At 41.8% G+C, this 20045-nt stretch overlaps 1 protein-coding gene across 2 annotated transcripts in view; it reads right to left on the reverse strand.

Moving 5' to 3' along the window:
- Positions 1-20045, reverse strand: part of LOC132891512 (E3 SUMO-protein ligase RanBP2-like) — a 64175-nt gene that overhangs the window by 22690 nt on the left and 21440 nt on the right. For both annotated transcript variants that reach the window (XM_060929175.1, XM_060929174.1), the window contains exons 8-10: positions 17204-17504; positions 8208-8386; positions 7676-7857 (exon numbers count right to left, since the gene is read on the reverse strand). In XM_060929175.1, the coding sequence (XP_060785158.1) occupies positions 7676-7857; positions 8208-8386; positions 17204-17504 (662 nt within the window). The remainder of the gene's footprint in view (positions 1-7675; positions 7858-8207; positions 8387-17203; positions 17505-20045) is intronic.

The raw sequence follows: 20045 nt of genomic DNA on the forward strand, positions 1-20045 counted from the left end.
CGCTATTCGAAGAGGAACGTCTGGAGAAAGACCTGCACCGCTTGGGATGGAATGTGTCTGGCGTGAAGAGTAATCGTGCGCGGGTGGATCATAAGCTACTTCATGTCATGGAAGGATTTCTTGGCGGACTTGCTGAGACCGTTTCAAATAGTCTAGAATAGGGACAAGTACAGTGGTGTCTTTAATGTTACTATAACTTATTTACTCTCCTTTTGTGCAATGCACTTGTTATGGCGAACTAAGGGGACTTATTTTATCATTTCAGCATTCAGCATTGTTGTTATACAGGCTACCTTACTACAGGCTATGTATGGACAATGGGGCTGTTGTTTTTGTTAATTGATATAGACGATTCCAGTCCGAACTTATTAGAGCATCTTCTGTTTATTGGCTATTATTATTTGGCGATGCCTATTCTTTATTGTATTTTATTATTATTTTCTCTTAATGGCCAAGTCCCATTCTTTCACACACATTTCTATTCTGAGTTCGAGCTGTCTATTCTTCTTATAACCTAGGCCTAATTTATTTATTTATTTATTTTTTGCCTAGAGCTAATAGCCTAACACTTATGTACTTTTCATACTCTACACAATATAGCCTCCAGTTTTATTATGGGTATGGTCGTGGGACAGGGTTCTTTTGCACCTCTTGATAGTGGTAAGTGTGGGATTTACAGTTAGGTCCATAAATATTTGGACAAAGACAACATTTTTCTAATTTTGGTTCTGTACATTACCACAATGAATTTTGAACAAAACAATTCAGATGCAGTTGAAGTTCAGACTTTCAGCTTTAATTCAGTGGGTTGAACAAAATGATTGCATAAAAATGTGAGGAACTAAAGTATTTTGTTAAACACAATCCCTTCATTTCAGCTGCTCAAAAGTAATTGGACAAATTAAATAATTGTAAATAAAATGTTCATTTCTAATACTTGGCTGAAAACCCTTTGTTGGCAATGACTGCCTGAAGTCTTGTGATGCCAACATGGACATCACCAGATGCTGTGTTTCCTCCTTTTTAATGCTCTGCCAGGCCTTTACTGCAGCGGTTTTCAGTTGCTGTTTGTTTGTGGGCCTTTCTGTCTGAAGTTTAGTCTTTAACAAGTGAAATGCATGCTCAATTGGGTTGAGATCAGGTGGCTGACTTGGCCATTCAGGAATATTCCACTTCTTTGCTTTAATAAACTCCTGGGTTGCTTTGGCTTTATGTTTTGGGATTGTCCATCTGTATTATGAAATGCCGACCAATTAGTTTGGCTGCATTTGCCTGGATTTCAGCACACAGTATGTCTCTGAATACCTCAGAATTAATCTGGCTACTTCTGTCCTGTGTCACATCATCAATAAACACTAGTGACCCAGTGCCACTGGCAGCCATGCATGCCCAAGCCATCACACTGCCTCCGCCGTGTTTTACAGATGATGTGGTATGCGGTATGATGTGGTATAATTTGTGTCAGTGTCCAAATATATATGGACCTAACTGTAGCTTCCTGCCCAGCGGTGAACATCTAACGCTGAAGGCCCAGGTAGTGCTTAGGCTACCTGGAAATTCCTTTTCATTTGTTGTTATGAAGAAATGTTACTTGTTGTTGTTGTTGTTGTTGTTGTTTTTGTTACTACCTCATGGTTCTTTGGGGTATTTGTTTGTTTTGTTATTATGCTCAAACAATTTTGGTACTTATGTACAATCAGCAAATAATTACTATTTTTTTATTTGTTTTTTTATTCTGATATCCCCCCCCCCTTCTATTTGCTCTACAATTATTTCTTAAGGAGCCAGTTGAAATGCTGTATCTCTGTGGTTTTGGTACACTGCGATGGGAGTTAAATTAATTAGTTATAATGTGAATGGCCTTCATAGAACTGTGAAGAAAAAGAAAATTCTCCACCAACTGAAACAAAGTAGCTGTGGAATAGCATTTCTGCAGGAGACACACCTTTCAGATGCTGAGTATGACAAACTTAGTAGAACATGGGCTAACAAAGTCTATTTCTCATCTCATGCATCAGGAAGAAAATGAGGGGTAGCAATACTGATAAATAGGAGCCTGAATTTCACTCATGTCTCCCACTTTGCAGACTCTGAGGGTAGATATATATTACTAAATGGAATAATTGATGGTATGCATATCTCTTTGTGTAACATTTATGCCCCTAATGAAGATGACCCATTATTCATAAGACAGGTATTTGGTTTCATCTTAGACAAAAGCTCTGGGGCTCTCATTGCAGGCGGTGATATAAATTGTGTAATGTCTCAGCTTAAGGATAAAACCCCATTATTATCAACCAAGTCAGGGGTCAATATGAGCAGAGCTCTTAATCATCATTGTCAAGAAATGGGCTTGTTAGATATTTGGTGATACAAACATCCAAAAGGCAAAGATTTTACATTTTATTCCAATAGACACTCATCTTATTCACGCATTGACCTGCTGTTTACACCTAGGGGGGAGATACATAGAATAACAGAGTGTAAAATACTTCCAGTCACTCTCTCAGACCATTCCCCAGTACTGGTGGATTGGCATCTGGGGGAGAGAAACATATCAAAAACCTGGAGACTCAATACATCTCTCCTTAATAACCCAGATTTCGTGCAGTTTGTCAAAACAGAACTAAACTACTATTTGGAGTTAAATTCTCTCCAGGAGACCTCTCCATTAATATTATGGGACTGTGCAAAGGCATATTTAAGGGGTCGTATTATAGCTTTTTGCAGCGCCAAAAAGAAGGAAAAAGATTCTGAATGTAAAAGATTAGAAAGTAAAATTAAGAATCTTGAGCAACAACATAAGATTACACAATCCACAGAGATATTGGAATCACTGATGGATACACGCAGATTACTAGACTCTTTATTTACTGACAGCAGAGCGGTGTTTACGGTTTACTAGACAGAGATACTATGAACATGGGGCAAGGGCGAGTTGTTTACTTGCATTTCAACTAAGAAAACAACAATCCTCCAGGGTCGTGACAAAAATTAAAATAAACACCCCTCCCACAATGTTGACGGATCCAGTACAAATCTCTGAAGCATTTGCTAACTTTTATAAGTCTCCATACACCAATTCAGGGGTCTCCACTTGTGAAAATGAGATTCAAAACTTTCTAGACCAAATTAATATAACACAATTGCCTGCTGGTGCAAAAGAGGAGTTGGATCGGTCTGTTGCCCTTAATGAACTGGAGGTCATTAAAGAGCTTAAAAATAATAAAACCCCTGGCCCTGATGGGTATGTAAACGAGTTTTATAAAACTTTCAAGGATATATTGTCTCCTCTGTTACTAAAGGCATATAACTGCATATTAGAAGAAAAGGCGTTGGCCCCATCATGGAGAGATGCCATTATAGTAGTCTTACATAAAGAAGGTGAAGATCCTTCTGAATGTAGCACATATAGACCCATCTCTCTCCTCAATGGAGATCTGCGCCTACTTTCATCTACGTTGGCCCACAGACTGAATAAATATATCACTGAAATTATACATCCAGATCAAACTGGATTTATTCCTGGGCGCTACTCAGGGAACAATGTGCGCAGACTGCTAAATGTCATGTCCTGTGCATCCACCCGGACTTCTGAAGCCATGGTCTTCTCCTTAGATGCAGAAAAAGCATTTGACCGTGTGTCATGGAAATATTTATTTCAAACTTTGGTGCGGTTTGGATTTGGTAAGAAGTTTGTTTCATGGATCTGCATCCTCTATTCTGAACCTAGGGCTGCAGTTAGGGTCAGTGGGCATTTATCAGAGCCTTTCAGTCTTGAAAGAGGTACACGCCAAGGCTGCCCTCTCTCACCTGCGCTCTTTGCCCTTTGTATTGAGCCATTTGCTCAAATGATTAGAGATAGCTCAAATATAGTTGGAATAATGGCAGGAGACGAAGCACACAAAATCTCATTATATGCTGATGATGTTCTTTTGTATCTATTCAATTTGCCTTGCTCCATTTCTGCGTTGATGGATACTGTTAAACTGTTCAGACACTACTCTGGCTATAAGATTAATGTTAACAAAACAGAGGCATTAGATATAAATAAATGTATTTCAAAACAAATTAAGGACAATAGCGATTTTCGTTGGCCTGCTGAAGGTATTAAATATCTTGGCATTATAATTACACCGACACCAGGCAAGTTATACAATGCAAATTATGATAAAATAATTAGACAAATTAAACAGGATTTAGCCCGTTGGTCATCTCTCCCCCTGTCCTTGCTAGGCCGAATAGAATCCATCCGTATGAATGTTCTTCCAAGGTTGTTATACCCATTTCAAATGCTTCCTATTCCTGTACCGAAGTCCATTTTTGATATTTTGGATAGGTAGGCGGCCAAGGGTACGACTAAAAACGCTACAGCTCCCTAAATCTGAAGGGGGTCTTGCCCTACCTTGTCTGAAATTATATTTTTGGGCTGCACAGCTGAAGCCCTTGGTGGCTTGGATTACAAATGATACTTCCACCAGATGGCTGGATATAGAGGTATCACAGTGTGAATATACACTACAACAATTAGCTTTCTCAAGTATTTCTCTGAAATCCTGTAGGGTAAGCATATGGTCTAAACACACCACTCAGATATGAAGGGAAGTACAGAAGAAATACAAATTAGCAAACTCAATTTCAAGTCTAACTTTAATTAAATCTACTCCCAACTTTAAGCTGTTGCAATTAGATGTAGGATTCAAACATTGGGCTAGATATGGCCTTTCTTATATCTCATCTCATCTCATCTCATCTCATTATCTCTAGCCACTTTATCCTTCTACAGGGTCGCAGGCAAGCTGGAGCCTATCCCAGCTGACTACGGGTGAAAGGCGGGGTACACCCTGGACAAGTCGCCAGGTCATCACAGGGCTGACACATAGACACAGACAACCATTCACAGTCACATTCACACCTACGGTCAATTTAGAGTCGCCAGTTAACCTAACCTGCATGTCTTTGGACTGTGGGGGAAACCAGAGCACCCGGAGGAAACCCACGCGGACACGGGGAGAACATGCAAACTCCACACAGAAAGGCCCTCGCCGGCCCCGGGGCTCGAACCCAGGACCTTCTTGCTGTGAGGCGACAGCGCTAACCACTACACCACCGTGCCGCCTGCCTTACTTATATTCACCAGTTAATTGAGTCAAACAAGGTTAAGCCCTTTTCCCAAATCAAGGAAGAATTTGAACTTCCTAATACTGACTTCTTTAGATTTTTACAAATTAGGCAGTTTCTTAATAAACTTGAGAACTCTGAAAGAATCTTTTCACCATCTGCAATAGAACAATATTTTATTGGGGTTCAACTTGGTGTCTTTTGTAAGAAGACTATTTCATGTCTATACAATTGCCTCCAGAGTATGGAAACTTGTGATACACTATACATTAAACTAAAATGGGAGACAGAGCTTCAGCTAGATATTTCTCCAGACACATGGGCTGAAATTTGTACAAAAGCACACAAGGTGACATATTCTAATAGTTGGTGGGAATTCAGATGGAAAATGGTTTAGATTTTTTAGGACCCCATACATAACAGGGAAGTATAGATCTTCATCCACTAGTTCTTGTTGGAGGGAATGTGGTGAGAGTGATTCGAACTTTCTTCATACCTTTTGGTTGTGTGTAAAGCTGAGGAAATACTGGGATGATATATTTTCTGCACTGGTTGATATTTTTCGTACAGATATCCCTAAAGAGCCCCTGTATGTGTTATTAGGAGCAGTCCCTCAGGGCTTTGAATGTAGAGATGATATATACCTCTTACAAATCCTCCTAGTAGCAGCTGTTAAAGGGGTCACTGTAAATTGGCTGAAACCCACTGTTCCAACATTTCAATCATGGAAAGATAGAGTATGGGAAATATATAGGATGGAGGAGATAACTCACAATCTAAGGCTTCAGAAAGAGAAGCTCCTGAAGAGATGGACTCCTGTATTGCTTATGATATTTTGAGAAGAGCAAAGCCCCCCCCCCCCCCCCCCCCCTTTTTGTTGTTTGGATTTGGTTTTTGTTTTGGTTTTATGGTCTATGTGTTTGTCTACTGTCTCTTTAGTATTTGTATGGTTGCTGACTGTCTGTAATTTCTGTTTTTCATTAATAAAAAAAAAAGTAAAAAAAAGTACATTTTCTGTCAACGCATTGCTGTAGTATTGCGACAACGCTTATAAAACTTAATGCCGCTACCAAAGACAGAAATATGAATTCACAAAATGAATGCATGCTGTGCCATCATGGTGGTTTAACGTTAAGCTAGCTAGTCAGTGAAACTCCACTTGACATGCTAGCAAACGCTTTTCAAACTCGAAATCATATTGGGTAGCTAACGTTACTAGAAAAGAAAGATTTCTACATTGTTTATTAAGATTATGCTAAAACATATTTCTGAAAGGACTTCAGATAAGTTAATGTTATTCATGCTAGCGTAACTCCATTTTTACATACTAACTAGCTGTGTGTAAATTTTAGCCGTGGACAAGGCTACGGAAACTTGGCGGGCAAATCCATAGAAAGTCCTTTGACTATCAGACTGCATAGCTATTGCAACATTATCGAAAGCATGAAAAACCCAGACAACTTCGTTGCAGGCTTTCTCTTGGAATAAAATGTTTATATACCTCAATATGCTTCCGCAGGTTGGATGGCGAGTTTTTGTAGGCTGTGATGTGGTTCGTTTTCGGTAAACAAAGCAAACATTTAAAACAAAATGAATCTTTAATCCTTTCAGAAAACTGAAACATGGGTTCATGGGCCATGAGTGTGTACGTTCTCCAGAAGAACAGCCTCCTTCCGTTCTGCCATCAACTGATCGTGTTAAATAACGCTGCTGAGAAATCACTGAACTTGGTTTTATCCAGTCTATAGACGTGACGTGACCCTAGTGATTACTGATCAGCTGTCTCAGTGTCACCTGCAAAAAAACCATCACGTTTTGGAAAAGAAAAGAAAAAAGCATCCACTTTCAAAAGCCATTTCATAGTAACGAGGACCTTGATAGAAATGTAGTGGAGTGAAAAAGTATGATTTGTCTTTCAAATGTAGTGAAGTTAAATTCATAAGTTTCCAGAAAAAAATAACACTAAAGTAAAGTACAGATACTCAAAAATGCACTTAAGTAAATGTACTTTGTTGCTGTCCACTTCTGGCTACACCACTCACGTTATATGCAAAATTTTAGGTACATTCTCCTCCTCACAAACTTCTCCTTCTGAGTCAAATCAGTCTTAGTTGAGCAAGTTAGTAATGGTATTTCTTACTTTCACCATAAATTTTTGCAAAATTACCCTTCTGGATGAGTGTGTAAAGGGACATACTTTCATATATTTAAAAAAAAAAACGAATTTGGTCCAGGATATGCACTTTAAAACCGGTTCCTGCTGTGACGTCGCGTACTCAGGGCTGGCAGCTCAAATGCCAACTTTGCGGTCGATTTTAATTCTCAAAAAAAAAAATATTTTTTTATACCCATTTATGCAGCATACAAGAGTCAAGGATAGAGATACTATCCATTCAGAAATGTATTTAAAAATAAAGCTTCTGCGCATCTGCTTTAAATTCTGTTGCTTGTTGAATCACATGCAAGGTGGGAAAAGATCTGACATTTGTCTTGGTTTAGTCTTTTACATGAAAAATAATAAACCCTGCCATGTAGCTGAATTTTGCTGACTTACATTGCTTTTTTATAAATGAGGCTATAGGCTGCATCCCACCACTCCCTCTGTCTCTCCGACGATAAGAGTTTCATAAGCTGTGATGGTAAACATCTGGGCTCATGCAGGTGTGAACTGGCAGAAATCTTTGCTGTTTCTTGCAGCTGAGTGTGACTTGTGAACACCACACCACACAGAAACACCTGAAACAATTAAGAGGAACGAGATTAATCTGTCAGGCTCTGAACAAAATCAACAGTAATAAGAATGACACTGTTAAACAACCGAGATTGAGGATTCGATTATATGTGGAGCTTAAGCTGTACAAGCGCCTGTATATGAGCTGTTACTACAGAAACGATAACATTAGAACAAGCGTCTTAATGTTCAGGCTACATCTAGAACTACCTGTGATGTTCGACAAAAACCAGTCAGATTTGAGCATTCAACTGCACTGTGGTAGAAAAATTGTACATCATTATGCAAGTCACATCACTGGACTAACCCTGCTTAATTAAAAATTAAAAAAAACCCACCACACAACAGCTTTCACCTCAAGGTCAAGCAGACAGATTGACTCCGGAGCATTGGTGTCCAGTTTGAATGTTTCCAGAGTGAGACGAGGAAAGAGCTGCTTCAGCCAGTCTTTCACTGCGGGTCTCTGGCCCATCATTGACCACTGCAATCCCAGCCATGTCAGGTGTTGCAAATCCCCACAGTGCAAGATGGAACCTAAGAACACAAATACAGAAAAGATCATGCTGACCATAACATTTGCTGTCATCTGGCACGGACAAACCAGCTGGTAACAAACTCGCCCTCTTTTTGACACGTAATTTTGCAGATTTTATTACTGTGTAGATAATTGTACGCCTCCGTGCTTTTGTAGTTCCTTAGCTCCTCGCCATCAACGCCCTCACCAAGAATAAAATAATCGACAATGTCAATGTAGCTGATGTCGGGCCAAAACTTCATGTCAGCTATCCATTCCGTGAGGGCAGATGGATGGGGCACTCTGACCGTATTATCCCCAGAGCATGGTGGAAAATCCCATGTAACAGTCATCTTTGATCTTACCTACTGAGCAGTTTGCGTTAGCTAAAAACGTCAACACAGTGGAGTGGAAGAAAGAGCCCAGCTTCCACTACAACGCAACAATGAATCATGGAAAAGGTCAGAGTTCGAGAAAGTTGTGGATATTCATACATACTTAAGGAACATCACTACGACGTGTCCACCTACACGTCAGTCGACTGCTTCAAGACTACACAGGAAGCCCAAGTTCAGCTAAAATTTCATTACAAAGCAGCAATGACATGTTTACTAAAGTGTCCATATTATCCCTCAGTCTAAATGAAATTCAGTCTCTTGGCCGATCAAATATCTCACTGCAACATTTCTTTCTTCATTAAGCATGTTCACCCGTGAGTTAATACTGCATTATTTGGAGGACATGGCTATTCCAAGCATACTAAACTAATTAGTCTACTTATAAAATCCATCCTAATGTTACTGACAGTGTGTGTGTGTGTTCCCTAATGAAGCAGCTTTTGCACAAATTTCTATAGCTAGCTGGCTGGATGTCATTAATGCGGAAATAATATAGCCATCATAGTAGCTAGCACAATTAAACTAGCCTTTTCCAATAAAACCTCTCAAATGTTTCAAACGTCGTCTTTCGGCTGTTCCTGTTAAGGGTCGCCACAGCGGAGAACATCCCTCCATATCATCATCCGTCCTCATGTCCTTCGCCACGTCCATAAATTTCATCTTTGGTCTTTCTCTTTTCCTTCTGCTGGAGATGGAGTTGCCAGGTACTCTTTCCCAATATACCATAATCTCTCCTCTGTACGTGTCCAAACCATCTCTAGCTCACCTCGCTCACTTTGTCTCCAAGCTGTCCTACATGTCCTGTCCCTCTAATATACTCATTTCTAACCCTGTCCAACTTTGTCACTCCAAATGAATATCTCAACATCTTCAGCTCTGCTACCTCCAGTTCAGCCTTCTGTCAACATTTCAAACATATTTAATAGAAATGGATAACAGTTTGCATTAGTGCAAGTGCCAGAAAAGTTCAACTAAGTCAGTATTATGAGACAAACAGACAGGATGCGATGCGGATGCTACAGCCGGTCTCTTCCGGCCAAAGCTGCCAATCACTTTAATCCCGACTGTACCCACACCTACTTACTTTATAGTAGAATAACAGTTTAAAAACTATTTTTTTGGGGGGAAAAAAACAATGCAGACACAGAGCCTAATCTAGGGCGCGTAATACGCGTTTTTTATCTGTCTGTCGCACATCCACTTTTTGGGCGCGAGAGTGATCGCGTATCTATTCATTTTGTCGCGCATTTATAAGTAGAGAGCGTGTAGTCGCATTTTACTGAATCTTGTGCGTATCAATTTGTCAGCACCCGCTAGCAAGCACTGCGGTAAATATAGCATTGTTTACACACCAATCGGAAAATATCGGAAAGGACCGAAGTATTCCGAATGGTTTATTTAGCGGGTAACACAGTTTTGTGAACTATTATATCCAATTGTTGGCGTCGTCTTGCGGTGACGTCGACAAACTACCTTCCGCCTTACTTCCGTGTATACGTTCAAGAGAAGCAGCATGTGCGCAGTGTTGCCAGATTGGGTGGTTTTAAGTGCATTTTGGCGGGTTTTGAACATATTTAGGCTGGAAAACATCAGCAGTATCTGGCAACATTGCATGATGTGTGAGTCAGTGTTTATGTAGGCTTAAATTCTGTTACTGAAAGTGTGTTATGTTTACAGTGAAGGACTGTGTGCACTTTATTTTTTTTTACTTAATACAAGAAATTAATGGATGCCAACATTTTTGCCAAAATGGTATTTTATTTTCCATTGTTTAGGCAGCTTCAGCATCATACTGTGAGATTCTGTTCAAATTGTTTTTTTTTCTTCTATGAAGCCTGAGCCATTTATTTTATTAGTTTATAATTATTGTTTAATTTAGTCTTCAGGAGAGACTGCCTGCACACAGTACTAGTATTAATAGTTTTTTTTTTCTTACATGAAAGCTGAGGCATTTATATTATATTTTAAGGTAACTTCATGTTGTGCTGTGAGGTTCTATGCACTTTAACTTTTGAACCAACAGGTGCATTTGGATAAGTAAAGCCTATTTTTCTTTTTTGTAGTCCTGGTAATCTTACACATTCTACATGATTGCTAGGGTTTTTTTTGAGTAATTTGTTTAATTTTTCTTCTTGAAAGTTCAATTTAGTATTATGTTAATGATATTCTAAAAGTAAAGATTAATAAAACTGTTCTGTTTATAGATGTACTCTTGAAAATATCTACCAACGTATTACTTATTTTTCTGTCCCCACTAACTGGAACAAATGAGGGATATTTTTACCCATGTTAATATTTTCTGTCCCCTGTTTCTACAACTAGTGAGGGATCTGTCCCCTATTTTCAAATTCCTAGATTAGGCTCTGAGACATCAGCATAGGGAAAACTAAATGTTCGAATTAGACACTAGATGGAAAAATAAAAGTTTAGACAGGAATGGTGACATGGGGGAGAATTAAAAAAAACAGCTATTTTATTATTGAAATACATGGAGATGGGCAGGGCTAAAAATTGTACTGTAAGCAGCCAGAGGTGGCGCTAGACCTGTGGTGGAGTTCATTTTTGTGTGTGTCGCACCACGGGATTTTTGTACCAGATGCTCTGTTAACAGAATGTGTAGAAACAGCATTGAAAAAGCACATGATATTTTGCACCGTTTTCACTGGCTGAGACTGTAAGGGCGCGACTGAGGCGATTATTCGTTGTTAATTACTGGATCAACTGGTGAAAACATACACACTATTTTTATACCCACACACAGTCTTGCAAAAGTATCCATCCCCCTTGGTGTTTGTCCTGTTTAGTCACATTACAAGCTGGAATTACAAGAATGCTCTGAGAGCAGAATATCCCCCTGCTGGCAACTATGGCATAACTCTGGTGAAATGCGACTGAACTGAATGAAATTGCAATATGCATATTACCAACATATAACAATGCCTCTTGACAAGTTTCATGAAAGTCCTCCAAAAATTGAGAGAGGAGTTGATTTCAGAAGGTGAGTACCCTTCCTGGGATGGACATCGCCACAACATAATTCCCCTTTGAGCCTTTTGGTCAGTGGGGAATAAAAATGGATTTTTGGGGAGTTAGCACCATTTGATTTACACAACATGCCTGCCACTTTAAAAGGTGCAAATTGTTGTTTTATTGTGACACAAACAATAAGATGGGGGGGGGACAAAAAAAACCACACAAATCTGAGTGTGCATAGGTATTCAGCCCTTTTCAGATGAAACCCCTAAATAAGAGCTGGTCCAACCAATTCACTTCATCCATCCATCCATCCATTATCTGTAGCCGCTTATCCTGTCCTACAGGGTCGCAGGCGAGCTGGAGCCTATCCCAGCTGACTATGGGCGAGAGGCGGGGTACACCCTGGACAAGTCGCCAGATCATCGCAGGGCTGACACAGAGACAAACAACCATTCACACTCACACCTACGGTCAATTTAGAGCCACCAATTAGCCTAACCTGCATGTCTCTGGACTGTGGGGGAAACCAGAGCACCCGAAGGAAACCCACATGGACAAACAAGCATGCAAACTCCACGCAGAAAGGCCCTCGCCGGCCGCTGGGCTCAAACCCAGGACCTTCTTGCTGTGAGGCGACAGTGCTAACCACTACACCAACGTGCCACCCCCAATTCACTTCATAAGTCACATAATTAGTTAAGATCCACCTGTGTGCAATCCAAGCGTCACACAATCTGTCACATGATGTCTGTATAAATCAACCTGTTCTGGAAGGACCCTGACTCTGCTACACGACTAAGCAAGCAACATGAAAACCAAGCAGCACTTCAAACAGGTCAGAGACAAAGTTGTGGAGAAGTATAGATCAGGGTTGGGTTATAAAAAATTTTTTAAAAATCCCAAACTTTGAATTGTGGGTGGTAAGAGAGAGCAGCAACTGGACTTGCTTGAAGATTCTTGAAGACGTTTCACCTCTCATCCGAAAGGCTTCTTCAGTTCTGTCTGACTAATAGGGGCTTGTCTATTGGGGTGTGGCAGCGGGGGCATGGTCAAGCGTCGGTCTGTGAATGGAGGGCGGAGTCAGGGAAGGTAAGTGGCAGAATCACTGCACCTGACGTGAATTAACCTGTGTTTGTGTGTCTCCCCCCAGTGACCTCGCCCTTTAAAAGGAGAGAGGGAGAGCAGAGAAAGGGAGCTCTCACCAACCTGGACACTTGTGTGCATTCGTGTCTGACTGGGAGAGTGTGAAAGGGAAAGCTGAAAACCTAAAATAGTTTTTGTAACACTCAGTTCTGGCCTGCCGTGCTTCTGTGCTCTACCCACCTTCAACAATCCTTACAGTGGTGCCAAAACCCGGGAGGGAGTACAGAAGAGAACAGCCCCATGGAGTCCTCCCCCTTCAAGGACCTGGTCCCTGCCCTCACCACGGCCCAACAGAGCCAGCACCAGGCGCTAGTCGCCCTTCGGAAGGAGCAGGAACAACGGTTCAAAACCCTGGTGCTGGCGAAGCAGGAAGATCGCCAGGCATTCCGGCGGGGTTCACCACCACCACTGCCGCGGACCCTCCCCACCTCACCCTAACAAAGATGGGTCCGCAGGACAACCCCGAAGCCTTCCTTGCTCTTTTTGAGCAGGCAGAAGAGATGTGGGGTTGGCCGGTGGAACGGCGCACCTCCTCCCCCTGCTAAAAGGCGAGGCGCAGCTGGCCATGGTACAACTCCCCGGCGACAGCCGGCTGGTCTACGCAGACCTCTGCAGAGCCATCAACCAACTCGTGGGGTGCATCCTGGAGCAGCAACGGCAGCGCTTCCGCGTGCTGCGCCTGGAGGAGGTCGGCCGGCCAGCCGTTCGCGTTTGGCCAGCAACTCCGGGACGCATGCCGGCGGTGGCGGAGGGCCAACAACTGCGACACCGAGGGAATCGTCGACCTGATGGCGCTGGAGCAATTCATCGCCTGACTTCCGGAAGGAACAGCGGAGTAGGTCCAGTGCCATCGCCCGGCGTCGCTGGATCAGGCCATCATGCTGGTGGAGGACCATTTGGCAGCTGTTCCGATGGCAGGACAGCATGTCTCCTCTTCTCCCCTTTTTTCTCTCCCCTTTGTTGCAGACGGATGCGTCGGACAGAGGGCTGTTCTGTCCCAGGAGGTGAAGGACCGTCCAGTGCTGTACATCAGCCAGAAGCTATTGGTGCGTGAGGGCAAGTATAGCACAATAGAAAAGGAATGCCTCGCCATCAAGTGGGTGGTCCTCGCCCTCCGCTACTACCTGCTGGGGCACCCTTTCACCCTTTGTTCGGACCATGCGCCTCTGCAGTGGCTCCACCACATGAAGGATGCCAACGCGCGGATCACCCGTTGGTATCTGGGCCTGGCAGTCCAGCCGTTTAAGTTCGAGGTGGTCCACAGGCCGGGGCGCAGATGGTTGTGGCAGATTTCCTCTCCTGTCAAGGGGGGGGGGGGGGGGGGGGAGTCAGCTGCAGGCCGGACGGCTCCCTGGCCAGAGTCAGGCGGTGGGGGTATGTGCCAGAATCACTGCACCTGACGTGAATTAACCTGTTTGTGTGTCTCCCCCAGTGACCGTGCCCTTTAAAAGGAGAGAGGGAGCAGAGAAATGGAGCTCTCACCAACCTGGACACTTGTGTGCATGCGTGTCTGACTGGGAGAGTGTGAAAGGGAAAGCTGAAAAGCTAAAATAAAAAGTTTTTGTAACACTCAGTTCTGGCCTGCCGTGCTTCTGTGCTCCATCCACCTTCAACAATCCTTACATGGGGAAACAAAACAACCGCTTCACAGGCACATGGCTCAGCACAGGAGAGCCAGTTCCTCAGGCCAGGACTCTGCTGTCTACCTTCATCTTAACAACAAAGGACACTCATTTCAGGATTGCAACATACAGTATGCATTTTAGCCAGAGAGGATCGTTGGTATGAGCGAGGAGTTAAGGAAGCCATTTTTTGTCAACCTGGAATGGCCAGCACTGAACAGAGGTGGTGGTCTAAGACATCATTTATCAGCCACCTACAATGCAGTCCTTGGCACACTTCCCAGACAACTGAATGCACACCAAAACCCGGCTGTTTTCAGTGACTCACAGGAGGACAGAGCGAACCAATGATCCTTTGATCACCCCAACGACTTTCTAGGCCGTTCACACCCAGCCCCCAGTGACCCACACCAACAGGATGACTTAACGACACCTTAGGATTACTTTTCATCCATAAGAGGATAAATACCTGATACTCCCTATTAGTCAGACAGAACTGAAGAAGCCTTACGGATGAGAGGTGAAACGTCTTCAAGAATCTTCAAGCAAGTCCAGTTGCTCTCTTTTACCACACACAGTTTAACATTGACCTGGATGACTGAGAATCTTCACAGACAAACTTTGAATATCCGATGGAGCTCCATAAAATCCATTATAGCAAAATGGAAAGAATATGGCACCACTACAAACCTGACAAGAGAAGGCCATCCACCAAAACTCTCAGACTGGGCAAGGAGGGCATTAATCAGAGATGCAACAAAGACACCAAAGAGAATGCTGAAGGAGCTGCAAAGATCCACAGCAGAGATGGGAGTCTCTGTCCATAGGACCACTTTAAGCCATACACTCCACAGAGCTGGGCTTTATGGAAGAGTGGCCAGAAAAATGTCATTGCTTAAAAAAAACCCAAAATCAATCATGTTTGGAGTTTGCCCAACAGCATGCAGCAAACTCCCCAAACACATGGAAGATTCTCTGGTCAAATTAGACTAAAATTGGTCTTTTGGGCCATCATGGGAAATGCCATGTGTGGCACAAACCCAACACCCTGAGAACACCATTCCTACAGTGAAGCATGGTGGTGGCAGCATCATGCTGTGGGGATATTTTTCATCTGCAAGGACAGGAAAGCTGATCAGGACTGAAGGAAAGATGGAGGACACTAAATACAGGGCAACTCTGGAGGAAAACCTGTTTGAGTCAGCGATGAAGGTTCACATTCCAGCAGGACAATGACCCTAAACATACTGCTGAAGTGATACTGGAGTGGTTTAAAGGGAAACATATTTAAATGTCTTGGAATGGCCTAATCAAAGCCCAAACCTCAATCCAACTGGGAATCTGTGGCAGAACTTGAAGATTGCTGTACACCAACACAACCCATCTAACTTGAGAGTTGGAGCAGTTTTGCCTTGAGGAATGGGCACAAATCCCAGTGGCTAGATATGCTAAGCAAACAGAGACATACCCCAAGAGACTTGCAGCTGTAATTGCAGCAAAAGGTGGCTCTACGAAGTATTGACTTTTTTGGGGGGGGGGGTGAATCCCTGTGCACACTCCAAATTTCTGTATTTTCATCTTAATTATTGTCACAATAAAACAACAAATGTGCACCTTTAAAGTGGTAGGCATGTTGTGTAAATCCAATGGTGCTAATCCCCCAAAAATCCATTTTAATTCCAGCTTGTAATGCGACAAAACAGGACAAACACCAAGGGGGATGAATACTTTTGCAATGCAATATCACATTACACACACACACGCGCACACACACACACGTGTATTATATATATATTTATCTCTCATCGATTGATAGATAGATAGATAGATAGATAGATAGATAGATAGATAGATAGATAGATAGATAGATAGATAGATGATACTGTAGGTTTTCTACAGTCGATGGCTGTTGAGTTCAAATCGACCATCCTTCTCCAGAATCACGGACTCCATCTTTAACTCACTGGGCGGGAGGTTTTTATTACGCCATTCTGGGTGCCGCCTGGAAGCATGTGTCTCTGGCAGCGAATGGCAGTGTGGGTAGGGAGATTTGCATTAATAATAATACCCTGATGTTTATTGGCCAGAACAGAGAACCTTGCAAAACAACTGCCAATCACTGAAACAGTAATAAACATGCAACATCTCAAACATATCGGCACCAGTCGGAAACAATTGAAGCCTGCTGTAGCTTTTAAATAGTCAATACACTAATTAAAAAGGTCTGTTTGATTATTTGCATCCATTTCTGACAAGTTACATCATCTATTTCAATGTTTTTCTTTATAATCTACCTAGCACACCATCACTTATTTCTTCAGCTAGCAGTTAACCACTCTTTGGGACAAAATGGCAGATACTTTATGCTGAGCTAACTTTAGATTCGATTTTCTGAGAGGAGACTCTAATGGTGTGTTGTATTTCCTGTATTGTCCTCCCTGTACAAATTATTGTGTACATTTTCTGATTTTCCACTGCATGTTGTCAGGTGTGTACAGGGCTGTCACTCTCTGAAATATCACACCAAGGTCTTGGAGGTTATTTCACGCTACTGTACGCTTGTATATGGTTACAATGAGAATACAGCTCCCCAATTCAAATTAATATAAATCGGCTTTTTTTTTTAAATTTACTTATTCCACTTGATGTATGATTTATAAACTTTTGTGTTGAATGTGTTTGCCTGTTGTGAGCATACCACTGTCCCCCTTTGCCAGCTCTTGTACATCCGGTGATCGCGTGCTGATGTTGGAGATGATATCATTCCCAATGAACGAGAGATCCAAAGGGGCTTGTGTACTGAAAAGCTTCTCAAACAGGGTGTCCTGCCCACTTCTGTTCCCAAACACCTCCACCACCTCCTTCACAAAGTGCTCCGTTTCCTGGTTTAGATTCAGCAGCATGTGGCCTGCTTGGCTTTGGCGATAACAAGCTAATGCCTCGAGAGGTCTCGGTGACGTGCGTTCACCTTTCTCAGGCTTTTTCTGTGGTCTTGGAACCTAAAAAGGAAGGGGGGGGGAAGACACACAGAACCGTTAAGATTCAACTAAAACACAAAGCGCAAGCATCTACTGAATACAACACAACGCAGGACAGACTGACATTGTTACAATATTTAAAATAACTGAAAACAAAAACACACACTATATATAATACAGGCAAGTGTTTTACTGGGAAATACACCACTCATATCTTTCATATGAACTACATCCAGGACATTAAGTAACATTTTCCAATATCTTCACTCGTGAAGAAATCAATGAACTGTTTTGAAAAATTTGTGTACTTTGTGAATACATCGATATAATAAAATCACAAGTTGGCTTCAAGATATGAAGTTTATCTTCTCGTGTTGAAAAACTCGTATTTTTCATATGAAATACATCACGGATCTGAGTGATGTATTTAAATAATATTGGCTGGTTCTGAGCGGTATATCAGATATCGTCCATTCAGCTAGCATGGTACTAAACGAGTCAAAGACAAGTAGGTGAATGGAACATATCTGATGGACCATGAAAAAAAGCCAGCCAATATCATTATACATACACACACTCGTCAGATCAGCATTCTCGAAGGCCAACGCTAGTTTACCCGTGACTTGGTGTTGTTAGCGTGACAGTCCAGTTACCTTCCAGCCGGTGTAGCGTTAGTGAAGGCCAATGCTAGCACAGTCAAGCCGTTTATTATTATTATTATTATTATTTTCCCTGTGTAATTTACTGAGCTACTTTTAAAAATCGACAGCTACACACAACGGAGCGACATGGCAGCCAAAATTCCCTTAAAATCTCCCGTATTTAATGACGCAAATCTCGCGGCCATGTTTGTTTACAAACTGTCACAGGTCACTCGCTAGCACAGAAGTTTTACATCGCCGGTGTGTCTCTTTTCCAGTTTTTTGATGTCCGTTGGTATGTTTCTCTCTTGTAAATATGCATGAAGAATATATAATGAAGTTCTGGTAGCTTTTCAGGTGTTCAGTGTGTCTTTAGTTTCATTTTATTTATTTAGTGCTCAAACCAAGCACTGAATTAACCTCGTCTTCTCTCTTTCCTGGCCGATAAAGAAATGATTGAGAGCATGTGCAGCAGAAAAGTTACATCATTGGATCTTCGCATGAGCTCCGACATATGACGTCGTGTTGTCTTGACAATGTGCAATATTATAATATTGCATGCTGTCAAACCCACTCAAAGGGAACAGAATACATGTTTTTATTGCATGGGGGGGGGACTGTTCTGTATGTTTAATAAATCACCAATATTTCACTCCAATGAAGTCATTCCCAGCATTTTCCTGCTGATTAGACGCGCGCTGTCAAAATGGTGAACAGGTTCAAAATTAAAATTCTTTTGATTAACTTGCAAATTTTTTGTGGATGTGTCCAAAAATATAAAGATCATTACACGGTGGTGCAAAGATATGAAGTTTGTGTTGAAAATATTTTCGCTCATGAAATATGCATTCGCCACTCAAAGATAAACTTCATATCTTCAAATATACACACACCAATTAATATAGTGTGTGTTTGGATGTATATCTTCAAGTTAAAATGTCAAGCTAATGCTGGATTGAACAAATGTGATGCACATAATTACTCAAAGTACTTGCAACATGATAATATTTACCAGCGATTTTAAATCCGTGTTCAATCCAGCATTAGCTTTACCTTTTAGCTACTTTGGTTTCCCAGTACATTAAGATACACATCTTCATGAAAGGATTGCCTTTATAGTCAGGGAGCGTATGTAACCTACTCTGCAAAATTTGCCAAGTCTGGTTTCTCAGTATTAACCCTTTATTTACATCCCAAACAAATTATTTTTACTTGTTGTAATGTCAGCAATCACCATTTTCACCAAAAAAAGGAAATGCTAAATATTGCATGTAAAAACGTTTTTAAAAAAAATCCCTATCACTTAAGTCCATTATAACATTTTTTTTTTTTTTTTTTTAAATTACCCTTTTACTAACTATGTGAATAGAAATCATATATTTACAGGATATCAAGTTACATTTAAAATGAGACATTTAAGTACATCGAGAACATAAAGCCAGAAATCTCATCTCATTATCTCTAGCTGCTTTATCCTGTTCTACAGGGTCGCAGGCAAGCTGGAGCCTATCCCAGTTGACTATGGGCGAAAGGCGGGGTACACCCTGGACAAGTCACCAGGTCATCACAGGGCTGACACATAGACACAGACAATCATTCACACTCACACCTACGGTCAATTTAGAGTCACCAGTTAACCTAACCTGCATGTCTTTGGACTGTGGAGGAAACCGGAGCACCCGGAGGAAACCCACGCGGACACAGGGAGAACATGCAAACTCCGCACAGAAAGGCCCTCACCGGCCACGGGGCTCGAACCTGGACCTTCTTGCTGTGAGGCGACAGCGCTAACCACTACACCACCGTGCCGCCCCATAAAGCCAGAAATATTTTACACTATTGCTGCAGAACTTGAGAATATTTATAGCTTATCTACATTCCAGAACTCAGCTCACAGTCTCTCATTTCAGAAATTTCTGTG

The sequence above is a fragment of the Neoarius graeffei genome, chromosome 9, assembly GCF_027579695.1.
Source record: "Neoarius graeffei isolate fNeoGra1 chromosome 9, fNeoGra1.pri, whole genome shotgun sequence".
NCBI classification, from domain to species: domain Eukaryota; kingdom Metazoa; phylum Chordata; class Actinopteri; order Siluriformes; family Ariidae; genus Neoarius; species Neoarius graeffei.